We start from the raw sequence: 22538 nt of genomic DNA on the forward strand, positions 1-22538 counted from the left end.
TTACCTGAGATAAGGCCCATGGTTTTTTGCATTTTTCACCTGTAGGAGTGCCACTGGCACTAAATGTGTAGGTTGTAATAAATTGTGCTGGCATAGAGGGCACAAACCACATCACCAGTTTAGTTCCACTTTGTGGCCATCCCTGGGAGCAAATGATTTTCTTGGAAGAGTCACTCTCCTTGGTTGCTTGCTTCCATTACTTCCTTTCTGAATGCTATTACTGTTTGATTCTCTACTAGAGTTTTTAGAAGCTGCTTTACTATCTCTAAGACCACCTGCATATGTCAGTGAGATAGATTCTTCCTTAGCCATTTCATGAAATCCAAGCCTTGATTTAAGGAAGGGAGATCTTTGATTGCAGAGGATATTCTCCAACATCTTGGTACTTTCTTGAAAGTTCAACTGTTTGACCTTTTCTTGTAAATCACTTCTCAATGAGATAACCTCTCTTTCTAATTTCTCATAGCGAATCCATTTTTCTTTTAGTTGTTTGCTTATTAATTTTGCAAATATTCTTGCCTCTTCTAAGTAGGTTCTCGACATGATAATTTCCTCTTTAAGCCCATTTTCTTGTTCATCAAATATCTAAAGTAACTTCTTATTCTGCTTATTTGTCTTCTCTAGATCAATTCTCAAAGAGATGAGCTCAGCTTCAAGTCGTTCACAACGCCTTATCCTTTCATTAAGCTATCTAATCACTACTTCATTTCCATTTTTAACTTCTTTTAGTTGGGCTTGTAGGACTATTATAATACTCTCTAATTCATCATGATCCCTATTTTCATATACCTATAACTTCTCCTTGAAATTTCAATATTTTTCAATGCAGAGACAAGTTTTCTTCTAAGATTAAATTCGTTATCTAACCTTTATTCTTCAGAAACTGTAACTCCATATGATATGGAGGAATATAATTCATGGACACACTCATCTCCTGATAGGCTCTTAATTAATTAATTAATTAATTTTAATTAATTTATTTATTATTAATTTATTAATTTATTTTATTTTATTTATTTATTTATTATCTATATATATATATATATATATATATATATATATATATTATTTTATTTTTTTTCTTTTCAGATACATTGAATGTTTCCTTATTCCTATGCTCTGAACATTAGGACAAAAAGAAGCAAGATTGCCTATCTTCTTAATTGGTGATTGAACTTATTCGTCAACTAAATTGTTTTCATTGTTATCTCCTTCATGGATGGTCTTCATGTTATCCCAATACATCTTTTGTAGATTCATAGTGTATGACTTTATTATTTTCTGAATCAGATATGTTGTTGATTACATTTATTGCATGATCACTCTTTTTTATTTCTTGACTTGATGGAGGATTTTTAGTACAGCCATTACATACTAAATGCCAAACATCAAATCCAAGAGATATTAAACTATATTTCATTCTTTTTGTACCTAATAGTTTACATTATTGAGCACAAGGACACCTTGTTGACTTGCATCTGATTGTCCTTTTTCGATAAATGTTGATACTACCACTACATCTGATACATCAATTGCACAGTCATTGTCCTTCTGAAGTGACTTCTTCTTTGAGTTTTCTGCTTCTTATGTTTCCTTGCCATAATCCTTTAGATCTACTTCCAACTGTTAAATTTATTCCTAAAGAACCTACCATGAAACCAATTGTTAGAAATACTGGGGGGGGGGGGGGGGTGCATGAATCAATATTTCACTCTATTAGTCACCAAGTATAACTTTTTGCACTTTATCTATGATTTACTGAATAAAAAATGAATGAGCTAGCACCATACAAAATTATCAACAAATAACATAAACATGCACAAGTAACCATGAGAAACATAAACCATAAAATCTTCATCACATCAACAAATGAACATCATATTTTGGTGGAAACCCTTTCGGGAGAAAACCACCCTACAACTTTTTGTCTTCTTCTTATTATTATCAATCAATATTATTAGTTGTACATGAATCACTGGCTGCCACGAGTGTACAAGTCCCAACTTGCATTTCACATGAGAAACCATCTGCTGATGGAAGCCACCACTTCCTCAATAATCTAGGCCACCACCTTCTACAGACCCTAACCTGCTGAGGGCCACTACCTTCAATAGTTTCTACAACCACTACTAGAAGTAAGCCATCACTCCTTGAGTGAGAAAGCCACCACTTTTTGATAAGCTACCACTTGCCCACTAAAGGCTCCAACCCTCAACCACTTGTGGACCACATTTAATCCATTTTCCTATTAGGTCCCATGCTCTCTGCATAAAATAATGTAAGCCATGTTTCATAATTTCAAACTAGATCCACTTGATCTTCTTAGCGCAATCAAATGTAAAAACACATATACAATAAATCTCTCTCTTTCTACAATACAACTATGCCACATACGCTCTACTCAACATACTGGAAAATCTCTGTCTTTGTAGTATACATACATCGCACACAATTCTTCCCTAATCACAACAACATACACATTCATATCAATATACCAAAATCAACAAAGCCTTTGCTCATTAATAACATAAGCAACTCAACCTTCAAAACAAACTTTTTCCGGATCCTAGCAGTAACATACACTCTGATACTAGCATAAAAAATACATCATCACTGTTAATTATTGGCATCAACAAGATTTAATAGCAACTTGCTCTAAAATACATAGGTAGGCGCACATATTACAAGGAATACATGCCATGAATTTACTCATCCATACAAATGCTCTCTAGAAAAATCCTTATAGTAGTAACACACTCTCTATATCAACATAAAAATGCTCTCACCATACAATAGACAACAATACTCACTCTTAGCTCAACATAATAAAACTGTCAAATCCTAACATACCTTTGATAGTGTCATAAACAACTCTCTCTATGATCAAACCCTAGAAATAACATCAACACACTCAATACTTTGACCAACAATTCTATCCTCAATAGCATGGCCTCTGTTCACAATAATATCAACCTTACTTATGAAAACCCTAGTAGGTATGCTCAAAAGATCAAATTGTTAAACGCTAGCAACGTTATATATCATCTATTCATGGCATCAAGTATACATGCCCTCACACATATATCAACTTATACATGAAATAATTCATGACAACACACTTAACCAACATTTGGACTCAATGTTCACAACAAATGACAATAATACAGGAAGCCTCAAACATCAAGCCTGAAAACATAAATATTGTTAGGAATAAAGAATATAGCAACCAAAGCATTGTAAAAATTGCACTCAACCATCATTTTAAAACACTCTTTGCATGATCAACATACATCAATTTGATCAATATTGCTCAGTCCATTCAAATCATATTGTATAGGTTGAAAACATAGCTAGTATCACAATGATATTTTCATATGATCCATACTCTTCCATTCATACTCAGTGCACAACAACTATACAATCTTCTTTATTCACACTCCAGCAAAATAATGCACTTCACTGTTTCATTCGCTCTAATCTCACAACATCACAAACATTGGTACTCTATACTTATGCACACTATCTCTACTTCATATCACTCTCCTCCATATTCCTAGATCTTTGGAAATCACACCCTAAATAGGTAAAAATTAAATTTACTCAGAAACAACTCTCAATATTTACGCTCAATCAAAACTTGACCCACAAGTGTGCACTATATCTCAGTTCAGAAAACACCAGATGGGTGACACACATCCATGATCAATCCAACTCACATAAGATCCTCTACCTTCGAGTTCAATACAAAATCATTGATTTCACGAATAGATCACATTTCTCTACTTTATGCACACAACATCACACTTTAATCTATCTCTCTCGCACACAGGTAAAGCATGCCATCTCTTTGAAATTAAAATAAAGACAAGAATACACACTCTGCTTATTATAAGAATCCATCACTAGCTCACATTGTCTAACCTTTTATTGGATCCATCACTTGGCTAGATCATAGTGATAAGCAAGACCAGATCCATGAATATCTAAAATTCACTCGCAAATTGAGCATACAATGATATTCACTGGTGTTAATCATATTTTAATAAACATGTCACATCAAACATATATATAGTACAGGGATTTCTATGCCAAAGACGAATGATTACACTTCATATAGGCAATCACTCACTTGCTTAGATCAATTTCCCTTGGCACTTGATATGCGATGAGAGGGCTATATTTATACCCGCATTTGGAGAATTAACCAAGCAAACTCATCATTTACTATGGGAAAAAATCACGACAGTGTTTGATGGTATTTCTTGCTGCCCGTTGAATTCACCATCAGGGCCAGATCAAAAATTTAAATTCATCCCATAACGACCTAAAGTCTATTGGAATAATTTAAGACAATACTTCTGAGACTTGAAAAGTACCCACGGTCCTGAAGTATTCAACTATGGAGACATTCAAAAAAGTCAAGAAGAACCCTAGATTTTTGATACAGTTCTGAGGCATCCTGAAGTGTGCGACCTATTTTTCTAAAGTTATATTGTATTTTTAAGGCCTAAAATAATGAATGTCCTACGCATAGCTTTTGTTGATGGTATAATACACATACAACATATAAATTCCTTCATTTGTTCTAAATTTTTGACCCAATTTCATTTCTACAGTGGCTTGTTATCCTGAAGTTTGTATGGTCTAGAATCAAAATATATAAATACTTAACATGTGCCTTCGGACCTAATAAAAAGAATCAAGATGACCTAACTAGAAGCAACAATCTGAACTTATATAATGAAATTTGATCTGGGTTATTGATGCATTCACATGAAGGCTAGTATGTTTTACTCTCGAAAATTGTTGATTCTAATAGCCACAATATAGTGCTCTTGTTTTGAAGGTATAATTCTCATGTAGCTAAGACAAAAGACAACGGTTAGTTTTTGAAGATTGCATTGAAGTCCATTTTTTAAAGTAAAGGTTGTTTGCAACAGTTTGCATCATCATTGTTTTTGTTATAATAGTTGACGATTGATAATTACAACTTATAGTAGTCTTTTCATCATAATATCACTTTGTAGCAGTACTTTATCATTATGTAGCAGGCAATAAGGGTTTCATATTTAGTTGACTCATCATTATGTAGCAATAAAGGCTTCTTCCAAATATCATCTTACAATAGTATAGCAGTAAGGGTTACACTATCTTATCATTGAAGTTCTGCACTTGCAATAATGGGTTTTGCCATTATTGCAATAGGGTTTATGGAGTAAGGGTTTTGAAGTTGTAAGGCATACCTTTCTATTGTGATTATTCAAGAAGTATGACTGTAAAGGTTTAATTTTTATATCAATACTCAATGTAAGTGGGTCATTGTCCCTGGTACGGGAGCCCACAATAGTTTGAAGTAGTATATTCATTGTAGGTGGGTCATTGTTCCTAGTATGAGAGCCCACAAGTTTCCAAATTCATCATCATTCTCAGGGTCGTCGGGTGGTTGAATTCACCTTCAGGTTGTAGCCTAAAAACACTTCAGGGTGGTAGGGTGTCGCTACGACAAGTTGGAGCCTGTAAGGGTGTTGGAGCATCCTTTTAGAAACAACTGATAAAAACAAAGCATTGGAGCCTCCTTCTAGTTGGAGCTAGAAAATTGAACGCTTTTGTAGAGTATTAGGGAGTTGGGGCTTCCCTTTTCGATTGGAGCTGAAACATTTTATGCACTCACAAAATTATTAGAAAAACGTTTGATGGTTTTTCTCCGAGAAGGGTTTGCACCTAAAAACTTCTTGTGCATTGTTCTCTTGATGTTCATAAAATTTTAATAAGTTACTGATTGATAAGAAATATCGATTCACCCCCAACTTACTATTTCCAACATGGTTGTAATACTTAGTGACTAATTGTAAAGTTAACAATTAACAAAGTTTTGTGTTGTACAACAACCACCCATTTCTAAAAAACTTTTACACCATTTTTTTTATAAGAAATGGTTCCCTTTTAAATAAACTTGGTGAGATTTGTGATTTGATAAATAAAACTGGTATTGACCTCATTATAAGAAAAAACTTTATCAAAATGCCAAATGTAAGTAATTCATTTTATTAAGCCATTTGAAAAGTATAAAGTGTTCCTTTGAAAAACATTATAAATAAATCTACCTTGCAATAAAGCGATCGGAGATCGCGTATCGCAATGACAAAGGGACACATGTAAAGAGGGCCTCATCAAATCCTCCGATCCGATAAAGGTAATTGAAATTGGTAATCAAAGGTATCATATGATAAAGAACTAAAAGCGCAAGCCAAACCCCCGATTGCGATCAATAAATAAGGTGTGCATCTCAAGAAGAAAACATTCGCGAAATGGTTTTCATGCATAAGTCTTTTAAAAAATTAATAAACCAAACCAATTCAATGAAAACATACTCCACCCTATTATAATATCACCTTATCGGAAATCGAAGATATTCGTTGCAAGTGATGAAAGCCTTACCCTTTTGAAACTCCCGATTGCAATTTGCGATTTATCGCCGATTGCCGATCGGGGAAATCCAAAGACACGCTTGAGATAATCATTCGATATATGATTGATGAGACGCGTATTTGTGATATTTATTCATTACGATTGGCGGCTCGAACGGATATTAATTTCACATATAGGAGTAAATCCTTCAAAGATTTCACTCGTGGTGGTTCTTAACTACATTTGACTTATCATATGTCAATTGCCTTAATTCTGTTCATTTTCATATTGGCTTTCAGCGGCAATATCCCTGTGTTACGGTTTGTAATTGTCTGTGCAGAGTTTCTTTGAACTCATGAATCCGGAGAAGATGGGGAAGAAATCTAAGAAGGCCAAGGCAACTCCTGTAGCTAAAGAACTAGAATCGAGCAAGAAGGGACTAATATCAGATACAACATGTCTCGGTTTAGGAAATGCGAGTTGGGAAAGCATCTACAATTTGATAGAAGCAGAGGAGCCCGAAGAATTGGAAGAGGAAGCCACAATCGATTCCACCAGCAAGTCAGAAGGAACTCTCAAAGAATTGGCCTGTTCATACCTTCACAAGATAGCAGCGCAGGCCAAAATTTTGCCATACACTGATGTGGTTAGATGGGTCATCGAGAAAATCCCAACTTCAGACAGAACATTTTCCACGGTTGATGGAAGAACATTCGGGTCATTTAAACCTGAAGATCTCAGGCAAATGTACCATCTACCTCCGCCCGAGAAGCGCTATAACAAGGCATTCCTGGAAGCATTTGCAAAAGAAAATGACTTGGAATCGGACCCGATCAGACACTGGAGGCATTTCCTGGAGAAACATAAGCACGAGTCATCGGGTAAGTATTTTGTTGACTCATTAGCTTCTCCTTATTGCTATGCTGGCACTATGATGTGTAGATTGTGGGGACAACATGATTCTGCAAGATTTACTATAGATGTGGTCCCGCTAATGGAAGCTACGATTAATGGTTATGTTATGGATTGGGAAAATATTTTATCTAATAGAATAGTCACTGAGATATTAGAATACAGAAGGAAAGTGTATACAACTTCTCGGATCATTCCTCCTTTTGACTATAGTGCATATATTCTTGATATTATTTGTTTTCACTCTGAATACCCCGTACTCGGATGGAAGTGGACTTCCCAAGATATTAATCGCATTCATATCTTTCACAAATAGTTGAGGAAGGACCAATATAAGAATCACTTGTACAAAATTTGCAATGGTTTTGTCCTACCTGCCTAGGATATCTCAAGAAGCAGCAATTGACTTAACAGCAGTGGGTAGCTAGTTCAGAGAGGAGAAATTCACTTATGTAAGGATTTTTGGCAGTCTTACCAAACCCCATGTTCTTTCTTTATATGTTCTTGATAAACTGCTAGCCCAAGAGTTAGCATATCAGATAACAGTTGAAGGAACGCCAAAAACCTTGAGGGATTCTAAGAAACATATGTGGCCTACATTCCCCCTATGGTGTGACATTTTTACCTTACATGATTATAAACATGCAGAAAAAGAGGCAGAGAAGATTCAAATGATGAATCTTGCCACAATTCCAAATAGGCAATTTGACCCAAGGAAGGTTTCCTATAACGTTACTTCTCAAGCTAAACTTACCAGATTTGATCATGAAGAAGATGATTTTGATGATTTGTTTGCTTCAGCTGAAATATTTTATCGGGTTAAAGGATTGGCTCATATCAAATATGGAGAAGAGGGACTAGAAAAATTCAATAGGCTCAGAGCCCAGAGGTTGCAAACTCTGCCTTTGGATCTATTAGCTACAACCCCAACAGTTTAGCCACAGAGTCAAAGTGAACAGAAAGCTACCGATAAAACTCCTGTAGTAGAGAAGGTTCCTGAAAAGGAAACGTTGCCAAAATAGGAGCAGAGACAAGAAACAAGTAGTGGACTCCTTGATTCAAGCACTTATGTTGACCCTAAACTGATTAAGGAATGGCAACAATTTGATTCCATCATTAGTAATACTGAGAGCATTCAAGGATTCAACACACATGAGGTGACCACTGGTCAGAAATCAGCAATCAACACAATTCCGACTGAAGGAACAAGCGGCCCACCCGTGACTCATAAGGATGTAGAAATAATCCCTGAAAATCCCTCCGATGAAATTGTTTCACACATAGAAGGGATACCACCATTAGATGTCTTCTATAACCCTAAGAATAGGGCTGTAATCAAAAGACAAAGGAAAAAGAGGAGCGTTGATCAATCTCCTCTTTTGACTTCACAAGTGGAGATAACAAATGTGGTATGGAGAGAGGAAGTTAATCCTTCAGAAGATCTCACCAAACTTTCTTAGTATGCTAGAGCATACATAGCGGCCACAATGGACAAAGCATCGGAGGTCAGTAATTTGCTAAAAGAAAAAGACCAAGCAATCAGTTTGCTAAAATCACAGGCACAAGAGAAACAACAGAAGATAGAACAACTGGAACAACAACTAGCTGTCCAGAAGTAGTTAAATGACCAATTGAATGAGCAATTGCTCAAAGAAAAGCAAAGGATTGATGAGCATGCAATTCATAAGCAACAGGAGTTATCCCAAGCATTGAATAAATTGCAATTATTAAATGAACAGCTGAATAAATCAAAGGAAGAACAAATCGCTCAACTAATAGTTCAGATAGAAAGATTCAAGGAATATCCCCAAGTGGGAGAATTCAGATTGGAGGCTCTACAAATTACCAGGGCATTGTCTAGTCAGTTGAGCCTATTATGTCATAATATCTCACTAGTTCTTCCTCTATGTGAAATTTCATCATCCATGGTTGACAAATCAGTAGATGCGAGACTGGACTTGGAAAAAGCAGATGAAAGATTAACAATTTTTCTCTCTTGGCAAGAATCTAAAGAGAGAAAAGCTGCTAATCTACCACAAATTCTTGAATCGCACAAAGAAATCCTATTTACTGAATGGAAATCTCAGCTAATGAAGGCAGAAAGAGCAAAATCAAGATGCAAATCGGCAACAGGCAACGTGGTTGAATTGATTAATAATAGTCTTTATTTATCAAATTTAATAACAGAGTGTTCCTCAAGGAAACTTCCATCAGTAAAAGCATTAGAACAGACGTGGAAATAGGAGCTGGAGCAGAGGGAAAGATTGATCGCAAGTATTCAAAGTTTAACATGGGAAACCTTTTGGTTTTTCCTTGTCAAACCATATAGTCAGTGGACAGCAATGAAATGCCTCACCGATGCAATTGGCCATATGATTCCTGAACTTAATGATGCCACATACACTGCTCAGTTACACTCACGCATGAGTCATCCACCAGAACTTCAGCCGATGCTCGCCATTTGTCAGCTCCAATCACAAGATGATCAACCCATATAGTGAACCATTTTTGACCGACCGCAACATGACTATTTCAAGAAGATTTTCACATTTTTGTGATTTGGTTATACCAGCGCATAGCATATTTATTTACGCCGTAAGGCGTTCCCCTCTGAAATCAACCTCCCAAAATGTCTTCGTGTCTTAATCGTAGCCCTTAGATCTAGTGTTAGACGATTGGAGAAAAATGAACCGTTGATTAAGAGGTTAAAGTTTTTTAGGGTTTAGAGGGTGTTGAGGGGGCGGCGGCGGACCTGCAGAGGCGGACCTGCATGCGGGTGTTGAGGGGGCGGCGGACCTGTAAAAAGATCGGGAACCTGTTGTTTGCCCACCATTTCTTTGAAAAGTTTGACAGCGTCCTCCATCTTGCCCTTCCTGCAAAGCCCTTTGATGAGGGTACTGAAGGTTATAACATCTGGAATATAGCCATGTGTTTCTATTCCTTCAAACACTTTGAATGCATGATCCAGTCTACCTGTTTGACAGTGAGAATTGATGATAATGTTCAAAGTTATCAGATCTGGAACAATCTCTTTTTCACCCATAAGTCTGTAAACGCACAGCGCTGATTCATGTCGACTTTGTCGGACTAGGGTACTTAACAAAAGGTTGCAGGTCATGAGAGAGGGGATGTATTTAGATTCAGCTGAAGGCAGATGCTTGAAGGTGTCCACCGCCTCTTGAAGCCTGTTGGCGTGGCAGAGTTTTTTGATGCGCATGTCTGCAGAGGCATTGAATGCATGGAAGGGATGTCGAGGAATAGTATGGGCAGCTGAATTCTTCATCCACACCGAGAGCATTGTCTTCCTCGTCGCGTTCATTGCCATCACCCTGTGTTGGCTGACCAGAATTTGAGGGAGGGTGAGATTGAGATTGCTCGGTGTCACACCCGCTTGTTGAGACCTGAAACCTGTTGTTTAAGCGGGGACACGCTAATTCATCCATCCATCAATTCCCTTTCGTATTAATTATCAAAATTATCGATTCCCTTTCTCGGCCCTGGGCAATAATATATTTGGTTCTCATTCATGTGCGTGTTTACAGTTTCTGTGGACCTTTCCATCAAGTTACAATTCAAACGATTCTTCGGTCTAACTGGTGAGAACCCTCTCTACATCATTACTGTGATCTCAACCATTATGCAGGTCACAGTAACCAAAATACGATGGATGGTTTTAAACGCTTCTGAACCCTTTTTTTTTAAAGTAATTTCTCCCAAAGTGATTTCCATTTTCAATATAGTCACGATTTTGTTGTATTAGTTCATCTGGACCGAATTTCGGTTCCTATTTTGTAATGTTAATTTTGGTTTTGCATCTAAATTTATATTTTTTTTATGAGGAATTTAGTAATATTTCAGAAACCCAAACAGATGGTGTTCGACATAAGGATGGATTAGGAACCACAGATGATTCGAAGAGTGACACGGCACAGTTTGGGGTGGAGGGAAGGGCTTTGCAGGGGTTTAAGTGCTGGTCTAACTGGTGAGAACCCTCTCTACATCATTACTGTGATCTCAACCATTATGCAGGTCACAGTAACCAAAATACGATGGATGGTTTTAAACGCTTCTGAACCCTTTTTTTTTAAGTTTTGGTCATTTCATTTATTTAATTTCTCCCAAAGTGATTTCCATTTTCAATATAGTCACGGTTTTGTTGTATTAGTTCATCTGGACCGAATTTCGGTTCCTATTTTGTAATGTTAATTTTGGTCTTGCATCTAAATTTATATTTTTTTTATGAGGAATTTAGTAATCTTTCAGAAACCCAAACAGATGGTGTTCGACATAAGGATGGATTAGGAACCACAGATGATTCGAAGAGTGACACGACACAGTTTGGGGTGGAGGGAAGGGCTTTGCAGGGGTTTAAGTGCTGTTCCGATGTGGTGGGCAGGGTTGGGAAATGGTTCGAGGGCAGGACTGAAGACAAGGGAATTTGAGAAAGCTGAACAGAAATCTTTCTAGGAAATACTACAAATGTTTGTTCTTCTAAATCAGAGCCTGATCGACAGCAACCGAAGGATTTCTTCTATATTAGTCTTCGGTGTGAAGTAAAAAAACATTTTGAGGACCCACTGGGTAAAAGGGACTGCTCTCCAAATAATTTTCCTGAAGGAGTGCTCATTAAAGGGTTATTAGATGATAAGTGCATGGATCCTTGCAGAGAGAATGATCAAGTTCAGAGGCCACGCAGTTCTTACATGTATAATACATTAATTGATACTTATGGGAAGGCAGGCCGCCTAAAAGAAGCTTCCAAGTTATTTTCTGAGATGTTAAAAGAAGGAATAGGCCCAAATGTTGTAACATTCAATACCATGATTCACATCTGTGGATCTTATGGATATCTTGACGAAGCAGATGCCCTTATGGTGAAAATGGAAGAGCTTCATTGCTTGCCTGACACAAGGACGTATAACACTCTTATAGCATTACATGCTCAAAATGACAATATTGATAAAGCATTTTGTTACTTCACAAAGATGAAGGAAGCAGGACTCGTTCCTGATACTGTGGGTTGTCGAACTATTTTATATGCATTTTGTATTAAACACATGGTCAGTGAAGTAGAAGCTGTTGTCAAGGAGATGGATGGATTGGGCATTCATGTGGATGAGTACTCTGAATCAGCTGTTATTAGGATGTATATAGATCTGGGGATGCTTGAGAAAGCATGGGCATGGTTTGAAAGGTTCCATCTTGCTAGAGGAATGAGCTGTGAATGCTATGCTGCCAATATTGATGCATATGGGGAACAGGGTTATTGGTTAGAAGCTGAAAAGGTGTTTAAGCGCAGTCAAGAAAGAGGCGAGGGTCAAACTGTATTAGAATTTAATGTCATGATTAAGGCCTATGGGATTGCAAAAGTCCATGACAAGGTTCTGAAGTTGTTTGAAAGAATGGAAGTTCAAGGGGTTTTGCCTGGCAGATGTACATATGCTTCTGTCATTCAGACATTTGCAAGTTCAGGACTTCTAGATGAATCAAAACACTTTATTACCAAAATGCAGGAAGCAGGGTTTGTGCCTAACTATTCATCATTTTGTGCTGTTATTGCCGCCTATGGAAGATTGGGTCGCGCTGCAGAGGCAGAGAAGACGTTTGAACATATGTCCTTTACCAAGTGCTTATACCAAGGCGAACCAGGCAGCCCATCTGCGTCTGTAAATGCACGCTCTGCCATTACAAGATGGTCATTCAAGCTCCTCAGCTCTGCACTTTCATCCTCAAGAGCCTCCAGTTCCTGAATTTAGAGCATTATAAAGTTGTACCTAATCAATTACCATCCAAAAATTTAAAGGCCTTTATATCTCTTGCAGGGGTTTTGAAGAAGAAACCAAACCTGTGCTTTTTTCTTAATCTGCAACGCAGCTTTTCTGAGCTCAACAATGGACTTATGCAATGGATTTGTAGACACGAAGCAAGGTGCATCGGCAGAGCTTAACTGTGATTCTAATGTATCCACATACAACTGTCCCAATTACAGGCCAAATATGTCAAAGAATTTTCAATGGATTTTCAAAATTTGCATCTTCTGATACTAATTTGCCAAGTATAAGCAGTTGATTTATAGCATATGGTATCAATTAGAATTAGACTGAACAAAACTTCCTACTATCAATTAGAAAAGAGTTAACAAACACTTTGCTGCCATTTATGTTCAGAACAGCAGATGAATTTATGTTAGGTTTAGATTTTATTTATTTAAGATGAAAAACTTAACATGAATTTTTGCTGGTTTTTTAATATATTTGTTTATAAAAAAGACAGTCTTCATTTAAACTAATCCAACATCTTTCCTACCTGCAGATTGTCGGCATACGTTGTATAGTTGAAAGGGAGAACCTTTGCATCCGCTAGCTTGAGCGCTGTTAGACCCCACATTGCTCCCACTGGACAATAGGTAGAAAATCAAATGTTTGATTATAATCATTAAATTTAACTCTCCGACCATCTTCAAAGGGGCCAGGGATGTCTGCCATGAACAAATTGCACAGATACTAAGACTTTACAGGTTGTGCTGTGGGATGTATGTTACTGCAACCTGTAAGCCTTTGGATCCACACAACTTGTGCATGGCTGATATTCCTTGCCAGAGGGCAATGTATGGAACGTTGACAATGTACTTACGTGCAACATGCCTATGAAAATGCGGGTCGCCATATTTTGCCATCCACATGTAATCATCATACAGAGAATGATATGCCGGAAAGTCTATCATCAATACATTGTAGAAATAAGTACAATAACTTGTTGATCTCTCTATTTGTATTTAATTTCAATTTCCTGTATTCTATGACTGTGATTTCTTTACCTTCTCCAAAGGTGAAGTCAGTGCCTGGAATTCCGGCATGCTGCACAAATGGGGCATAATCGGATCCCCCTCCACCTAACCTTTTAATCTGAGATGGAAATTTAGTAAGCTCTTTACAGCAATACCCAATTTTTATTGGCAATTTACAGCAATACCCGATTTTTATGGGCAAATATTAAGCACCATGTAGTCAAATCCGATGAGAATAATGTGATATTCAAATTGACCAGATGAAAAGAGAGTAAACCAAAACTAATCATTGACTTACTGTGTGGTACTTAATATTTGCCAAATTTCCTTCTGATAGGGAATCAGATTAATCATATTGATTTAAAACCAATGAGATGTAATCTTACTTATCCTTATCATTAATTGAAGCATAAAGTCATGAAACAAAACATGAGGACTTACAGAAGGATGGGAATCTTGGCTGGAAGAAGCCAAGATTAATCAGAATCAGATTAATCATATTAATTTAAAACCAGTGAGATGTAATCTTACTTATCATATCATTAATTGAAGGATAAGGTAATGAAACAAAACATGAACACTTACAGGAGGATGGCAATCTTGGCTGGAAGAAGCCCATGATTCATAGATTGTCTTTCCAGGATTGTCTGGATCTTCCACCTTTGCAAATCAGAGTATAATAATCAATTCAAAGTATAACGATCAGTATTTTACTGACAGTGGAAAGTAGAATAGACCCACTTGAATAAAATATCCAACTGACCTCTTTAGCTATATCCTGAATAAAATCGTCAAGTTGGGGTGTTGATTGAAGTTTAAACCCCGGGCCCTTGACAACCTCATCAACATTGAGATATGCCACGGCTGATGAGAACAGTAAATCATAGTTCTGCTCCACCCATTCCGTGGATCCAATCTGCAATTTTTATTGGTTGATAAATAGCATGTATCTCAGAAAGATTCTAAGTTTTGTGTTAATCACATTTATTTAACATAGAAAGAGAAAAGTAGTAAAATTTTCAGAACTTTTTTGGATTAATCTGGATATATATATATATATATATATATATATATATAATGCGATATTCAAATTGACCAGATGAAAAGAGAGTAAACCAAAACTAATCATTGACTTACTGTGTGGTACTTAATATTTGCCAAATTTCCTTCTGATAGGGAATCAGATTAATCATATTGATTTAAAACCAATGAGATGTAATCTTACTTATCCTTATCATTAATTGAAGCATAAAGTCATGAAACAAAACATGAGGACTTACAGAAGGATGGGAATCTTGGCTGGAAGAAGCCAAGATTAATCAGAATCAGATTAATCAGAATCAGATTAATCATATTAATTTAAAACCAGTGAGATGTAATCTTACTTATCATATCATTAATTGAAGGATAAGGTAATGAAACAAAACATGAACACTTACAGGAGGACGGGAATCTTGGCTGGAAGAAGCCCATGATTCATAGATTGTCTTTCCAGGATTGTCTGGATCTTCCACCTTTGCAAATCAGAGTATAATAATCAATTCAAAGTATAACGATCAGTATTTTACTACACAGGTATGCTGAGTCTGCGGCTATGCTTGAGTGCAGTTATGACTGCATATAAATATCTCTGTATTCTGTGTATAAATGTCTTTATGAACAAAGTATAAAGGCAACCATGACTGCGTATGATTACAGTGTTTAGGGCCATGTAGCTGTAGTTTAGGGTTGCGTAATGGTGACACCTTCACACTGCGTTTGGCAGCTACAGGTCTCCTTTTAACTGTGGCCAGATCTCCTTGACATTATAATGACTGCAGCTTCTTCCATGCTTGACTGTTGTTATGTCTGCGGCTCTTTTATGACAACGGAGCAGATTAGGGCATCACACTGACGGTGAATGAATGTCTTCATGAACTACGTGTAAGGTCTATGCCTTGCGTATAAAAGTCTTCAAGACAGTGAGTGACTGCATATAGACTACGGCTTCCTTCATATCATTACAGCTACCCTTTATGACTGCATTATAGGAGCCTCCTTGACTGCGTAGATTAGGAACTGCGTATAAGACTTTTGGATAGCATATTAGGTCTCAGTTTGCTACGAATATCATCCTCATATGCCTGCATATATGTCTCTATTTACAGCGGATAGGGTTAGGGCATCATCTGAAGCTAGGCCAGCGTATTCTTTAGTGTCCCTCCTTCTCCAAAAACCCAAGACGTGGAGAGGAAGGGATCACTCAAGAATATCTCTCCAAATGACTTCAAGTCCTCACCTATTTATACTAAAAACAAAGATGATGAATAGACACGTCTATTGGGCTTCTGAGCCTACTCAATTTGCTGGCCGACTTGACAATAATTACATAAACAAAATAAATTCATATCTCCATAAATACTTATCAGAATCGGATGATCTTTGGATCAATCCTACACCTCTCGACGAGAGGGATCCAATAAAATTATCAGCTGCCATAAATAAGCTGACCCACATGGAGTTTGGCCCTAGTTGCCAATTTAACACCTCTTTAGCTATATCCTGAATAAAATCGTCAAGTTGGGGTGTTGATTGAAGTTTAAACCCCGGGCCCTTGACAGCCTCATCAACATTGAGATATGCCACGGCTGATGAGAACAGTAAATCATAGTTCTGCTCCACCCATTCCGTGGATCCAATCTGCAATTTTAATTGGTTGATAAATAGCATATATCTCAGAAAGATTCTAAGTTTCGTGTTAATCACATTTATTTAACATAGAAAGAGAAAAGTAGTAAATTTTTCAGAACTTTTTTGGATTAATCTGGATATATATATATATATATATATATATTCAAAGTGAACTCTGTGGGGAATTTAAAAGAGTAAAGGGAACAGGACACCTACAGCTAATCCATAATTAAACAAATATTTAGTAGTAGTAATATTACTACTACTAGAGACTAGTTAAACTTACCCATCGATATAGACTCTTCTCTTGGTACAATGAGTAGCTATAATTATATTTTTGAAATCCCAAATGGATATCCTTGACACATACCTCCTCTATCTTAATCTAAACAACCATATTTATTCATGGATCAGAGAACTGTCAAAAACAGAGAACTGTCAAAAACAGAGCCCCAGAACATAATTGGGATGAAATACCGATTGCCAGAACATCATATTCCTCCACTCTTCATAAAGTAAATACAAGTTCTTACCAATGCGTATTCCTCTGCATCCAGTTACACAATAGTATACTTCTCTTTGGCTGCCAACCCTGTTTTAGCAACTTCCCTAGTCTCTGAGATATCTGAACAAGACAGAGAGTGGTTAACTTGGATATCTTTACGAATAGAAATAGGTTAGAAAAGAAGGGGGATTAAGCTAGCAATGATTCAGACTTCCAGAAGGGTTGCAGTTCCGCTATTCGGGTCACAGGCACCAAGAGAAGAGTCTATATCGATGGGTAAGTTTAACTAGTCTCTAGTAGTAGTAATATTACTACTACTAAATATTTGTTTAATTATGGATTAGCTGTAGGTGTCCTGTTCCCTTTACTCTTTTAAATTCCCCACAAAGTATATATATTTATATATATATATATATATATATATATATATATATATATATATATATATATATATATATCCAGATTAATCCAAAAAAAGTTATGAAAATTTTACTACTTTTCTCTTTCTATGTTAAATAAATGTGATTAACACAAAACTTAGAATCTTTCTGAGATATATGCTATTTATCAACCAATAAAAATTGCAGATTGGATCCACGGAATGGGTGGAGCAGAACTATGATTTACTGTTCTCATCAGCCGTGGCATATCTCAATGTTGATGAGGTTGTCAAGGGCCCGACGTTTAAACTTCAATCAACACCCCAACTTGACGATTTTATTCAGGATATAGCTAAAGAGGTCAGTTGTATATTTTATTCAAGTGGGTCTATTCTACTTTCCACTGTCAGTAAAACACTGATCGTTATACTTTGAATTGATTATTATACTCTGATTTGCAAAGGTGGAAGATCCAGACAATCCTGGAAAGACAATCTATGAATCATGGGCTTCTTCCAGCCAAGATTCCCGTCCTCCTGTAAGTGTTCATGTTTTGTTTCATTACCTTATCCTTCAATTAATGATATGATAAGTAAGATTACATCTCACTGGTTTTAAATTAATATGATTAATCTGATTCTGATTAATCTTGGCTTCTTCCAGCCAAGATTCCCATCCTTCTGTAAGTCCTCATGTTTTGTTTCATGACTTTATGCTTCAATTAATGATAAGGATAAGTAAGATTACATCTCATTGGTTTTAAATCAATATGATTAATCTGATTCCCTATCAGAAGGAAATTTGGCAAATGTTAAGTACCACACAGTAAGTCAATGATTAGTTTTGGTTTACTCTCTTTTCATCTGGTCAATTTGAATATCACATTATATATATATATATCCAGATTAATCCAAAAAAGTTCTGAAAATTTTACTACTTTTCTCTTTCTATGTTAAATAAATGTGATTAACACAAAACTTAGAATCTTTCTGAGATATATGCTATTTATCAACCAATAAAAATTGCAGATTGGATCCACGGAATGGGTGGAGCAGAACTATGATTTACTGTTCTCATCAGCCGTGGCATATCTCAATGTTGATGAGGCTGTCAAGGGCCCGGGGTTTAAACTTCAATCAACACCCCAACTTGACGATTTTATTCAGGATATAGCTAAAGAGGTCAGTTGGATATTTTATTCAAGTGGGTCTATTCTACTTTCCACTGTCAGTAAAATACTGATCGTTATACTTTGAATTGATTATTATACTCTGATTTGCAAAGGTGGAAGATCCAGACAATCCTGGAAAGACAATCTATGAATCATGGGCTTCTTCCAGCCAAGATTCCCATCCTCCTGTAAGTGTTCATGTTTTGTTTCATTACCTTATCCTTCAATTAATGATATGATAAGTAAGATTACATCTCACTGGTTTTAAATTAATATGATTAATCTGATTCTGATTAATCTTGGCTTCTTCCAGCCAAGATTCCCATCCTTCTGTAAGTCCTCATGTTTTGTTTCATGACTTTATGCTTCAATTAATGATAAGGATAAGTAAGATTACATCTCATTGGTTTTAAATCAATATGATTAATCTGATTCCCTATCAGAAGGAAATTTGGCAAATATTAAGTACCACACAGTAAGTCAATGATTAGTTTTGGTTTACTCTCTTTTCATCTGGTCAATTTGAATATCACATTATTCTCATCGGATTTGACTACATGGTGCTTAATATTTGCCCATAAAAATCGGGTATTGCTGTAAATTGCCAATAAAAATTGGGTATTGCTGTAAAGAGCTTACTAAATTTCCATCTTAGATTAAAAGGTTAGGTGGAGGGGGATCCGATTATGCCCCATTTGTGCAGCATGCCGGAATTCCAGGCACTGACTTCACCTTTGGAGAAGGTAAAGAAATCATTGTCATAGAATACAGGAAATTGAAATTAAATACAAATAGAGAGATCAACAAGTTATTGTACTTATTTCTACAATGTATTGATGATAGACTTTCCGGCATATCATTCTCTGTATGATGATTACATGTGGATGGCAAAATATGGCGACCCGCATTTTCATAGGCATGTTGCACGTAAGTACATTGTCAACGTTCCATACATTGCCCTCTGGCAAGGAATATCAGCCATGCACAAGTTGTGTGGATCCAAAGGCTTACTGGTTGCAGTAACATACATCCCACAGCACAACTTGTAAAGTCTTAGTATCTGTGCAATTTGTTCATGGCAGACATCCCTGGCCCCTTTGAAGATGGTCGGAGAGTTAAATTTAATGATTATAATCAAACATTTGATTTTCTACCTATTGTCCAGTGGGAGCAATGTGGGGTCTAACAGCGCTCAAGCTAGCGGATGCAAAGGTTCTCCCTTTCAACTATACAACGTATGCCGAATGCCGACAATCTGCAGGTAGGAAAGATGTTGGATTAGTTTAAATGAAGACTTTGTCTTTTTTATAAACAAATATATTAAAAAACCAGCAAAAATTCATGTTAAGTTTTTCATTTTAAATAAATAAAATCTAAACCTAACATAAATTCATCTGCTGTTCTGAACATAAATGGCAGCAAAGTGTTTGTTAACTCTTTTCTAATTGATAGTAGGAAGTTTTGTTCAGTCTAATTCTAATTGATACCATATGCTATAAATCAACTGCTTATACTTGGCAAATTAGTATCAGAAGATGCAAATTTTGAAAATCCATTGAAAATTCTTTGACATATTTGGCCTGTAATTGGGACAGTTGTATGTGGATACATTAGAATCATAGTTAAGCTCTGCCGATGCACCTTGCTTCGTGTCTACAAATCCATTGCATAAGTCCATTGCTGAGCTCAGAAAAGCTGTGTTGCAGATTAAGAAAAAAGCACAGGTTTGGTTTCTTCTTCAAAACCCCTGCAAGAGATATAAAGGCCTTTAAATTTTTGGATGGTAATTGATTAGGTACAACTTTATAATGCTCTAAATTCAGGAACTGGAGGCTCTTGAGGATGAAAGTGTAGAGCTGAGGAGCTTGAATGACCATCTTGTAATGGCAGAGCGTGCATTTACAGATGCAGATGGGCTGCCTGGTTCGCCTTGGTATAAGCACTTGGTAAAGGACATATGTTCAAAATATATGATTGCTGTGTTTGTGATGTTTCTTAAATGCAAGGTTATTAAAACAGAGTTGCACATATGTTTGGCTCGCATGCAGGTATATGGGCCATCTAAAATCAACAAGTATGGGACAACAGCGTTTCCTGGTATAAGTGACTTGCTTGCGCTTGTAGCAGGTGATGAGGCCAATCATAGTGGTGATGGGTGGGCTGGTGTACAGCACCAAATATGGAGGGTGTCAAGAGCAATCAGCCGTGTAGCTCTGGTCATTCATGGGGAGCTCAGTTGATTTGGTCATTTTCAAGCTGTTATGAGTTGAGTCTCTATTCAAAATGTTCCCAGGGGGGTAAACAAAGGCAATGGCACATGAGATGCCATAAGGCCAGTGGGATTGATACCATAAGGCCCATCATCATGTTAGCTTAGGAACTAACAAAATGAGAGTAAAACTATGTATCTCTGGTTTTCGATAAATCATCAGGTTAGATGGGGCACTGGGGCAAACAAGATCAGAGTAAAACTATGTCTCTAGTTTTCCTTATGTATGGTTTAGTACGTCATAAACAAGAAAGCTATTAAAATTGTAATCAGCATATTATAAGGTTACAATAATTAGAATCAAGCTAACGATCTTGTGTTGTCATTTTGTAATATCCCAGCATTATCATCATAAATATATTGCCTTGTTTTCCCCGACAACCAACAATCAGAATATTAATTTATGATGGAGAGAGATTTTTACATATGCAAAACAATTATGGTTGCAAGTGACTTGCGTAAATTATTTCTCACAAAAAGGATCCGCTACTACCTAACATTTTTACGCCGTAAGGCGTTTCCCTCTAAAATCAACTCCCCCAATTGCCACCGTGTCCTTGTTTGAGCCATCAGATTAAATGTTAGACGATTGAAACGTTCCAGAGCGTTGGATGTAGTTTAGGTTAGTTTTTTATATTTTTTCGGCACAGTTTTTCTCGCTGCTTCAAATCGCCGCACAGTTTTTCTGGCTGCTTCACATCTCCCTGAGCAGGCAGCGTCTCTGGGCATCGGACTCTAGGAGCTTGGAGCTTGATGAGATTTTATCTCCAGTGAGGGTTTTGTAGGAAAAGTTTTCAATGGATCTTCAGGGCTTCAAATTTCCTCCATCGGAAGAGAAATCCTGCATCGATCAAAAGAAATTTCCCGCGTTTTATGAAGGAAAATCCCCTTACAGACAGAGGACGGACTAGATTATGAATGAAGATGCCAGATTCAGATCCTCCAACTGTGGAGAGAATGACTTCATTTGTTTTGCATTCCACCCGCGAAGTTTGCTCTGATGCGGCCATTTTCCGCAGTGCTGTTTCGGTGGTCGGTAACTCTGTTTGGGTCTTGTTTGATGGTCTGGCGGTGGATCAGAAATGTTTACAGGTAAAAAGCTTTAGTTTTATCTTTCAGCTGGTTCTCTGCTCTTATTTCTTTATTCTTCGTGACTGTAGGCGTTCAAGCCCTATCATAAACCCTAATCAGTTTTCCTGTATTTGAAATGCAACGCAGGACATTGGGACCCCGAGCTGGCTCAACCTGCTTGGTAGGGCGACGTGTCTACAGTGGCGGAGTTTTCTTACGGGTAAGAACTTGCCATAGTTTGAGGGGAAATTTAAAGCATGGCTCCAATGCGACCCAACGGTGGAGCTTTTGCCAGAGTTTCCTCATCTCCAACTGTGGAGAGAATGACTTCATTTGTTTTGCATTCCACCCGCGAAGGTTGCTCT

General features: G+C 36.9%; 3 protein-coding genes across 4 annotated transcripts; 2 read left to right on the top strand and 1 right to left on the bottom strand.

Moving 5' to 3' along the window:
- Positions 1-10123: 10123 nt before the first annotated feature.
- On the top strand, positions 10124-12039 carry LOC149167141 (uncharacterized). Of its 2 annotated transcripts, none has more exons than XM_089432879.1 (3): positions 10124-10916; positions 11179-11302; positions 11573-12039. In XM_089432879.1, exons 1-3 carry the CDS (start codon positions 10847-10849, stop codon positions 11760-11762), a joined length of 384 nt encoding a protein of 127 aa, XP_089289005.1. In that variant the 5' UTR covers positions 10124-10846; the 3' UTR covers positions 11763-12039. The 2 variants fall into 2 exon arrangements, with proteins under 2 accessions (XP_089289005.1, XP_089289006.1); XM_089432880.1 differs by having other exon boundaries at positions 11191-11302.
- A 720-nt stretch (positions 12040-12759) lies between these two features.
- LOC149167142 (putative glutamate carboxypeptidase LAMP1) lies at positions 12760-17272 on the bottom strand. Its single transcript, XM_089430380.1, has 9 exons — positions 17255-17272; positions 17064-17162; positions 16634-16786; positions 15547-15621; positions 14138-14225; positions 13954-14037; positions 13627-13715; positions 13166-13294; positions 12760-13066 (listed from the first exon to the last, which is right to left on the bottom strand). Exons 1-9 carry the CDS (start codon positions 17270-17272, stop codon positions 12884-12886), a joined length of 918 nt encoding a protein of 305 aa, XP_089286506.1. The 3' UTR covers positions 12760-12883.
- Positions 17273-17554: 282 nt separating this feature from the next.
- LOC149167143 (putative glutamate carboxypeptidase LAMP1) lies at positions 17555-21435 on the top strand. Its single transcript, XM_089430381.1, has 9 exons — positions 17555-17558; positions 17922-18022; positions 18126-18200; positions 19489-19576; positions 19677-19760; positions 19999-20105; positions 20456-20557; positions 20657-20779; positions 20882-21435. Exons 1-9 carry the CDS (start codon positions 17555-17557, stop codon positions 21071-21073), a joined length of 876 nt encoding a protein of 291 aa, XP_089286507.1. The 3' UTR covers positions 21074-21435.
- Positions 21436-22538: the final 1103 nt, after the last annotated feature.

Source organism: Pinus tabuliformis, chromosome 5_1 (genome assembly GCF_031772625.1).
Source record: "Pinus tabuliformis cultivar Carrire ecotype Pingquan chromosome 5_1, CPIR1, whole genome shotgun sequence".
Classification (NCBI taxonomy): domain Eukaryota; kingdom Viridiplantae; phylum Streptophyta; class Pinopsida; order Pinales; family Pinaceae; genus Pinus; species Pinus tabuliformis.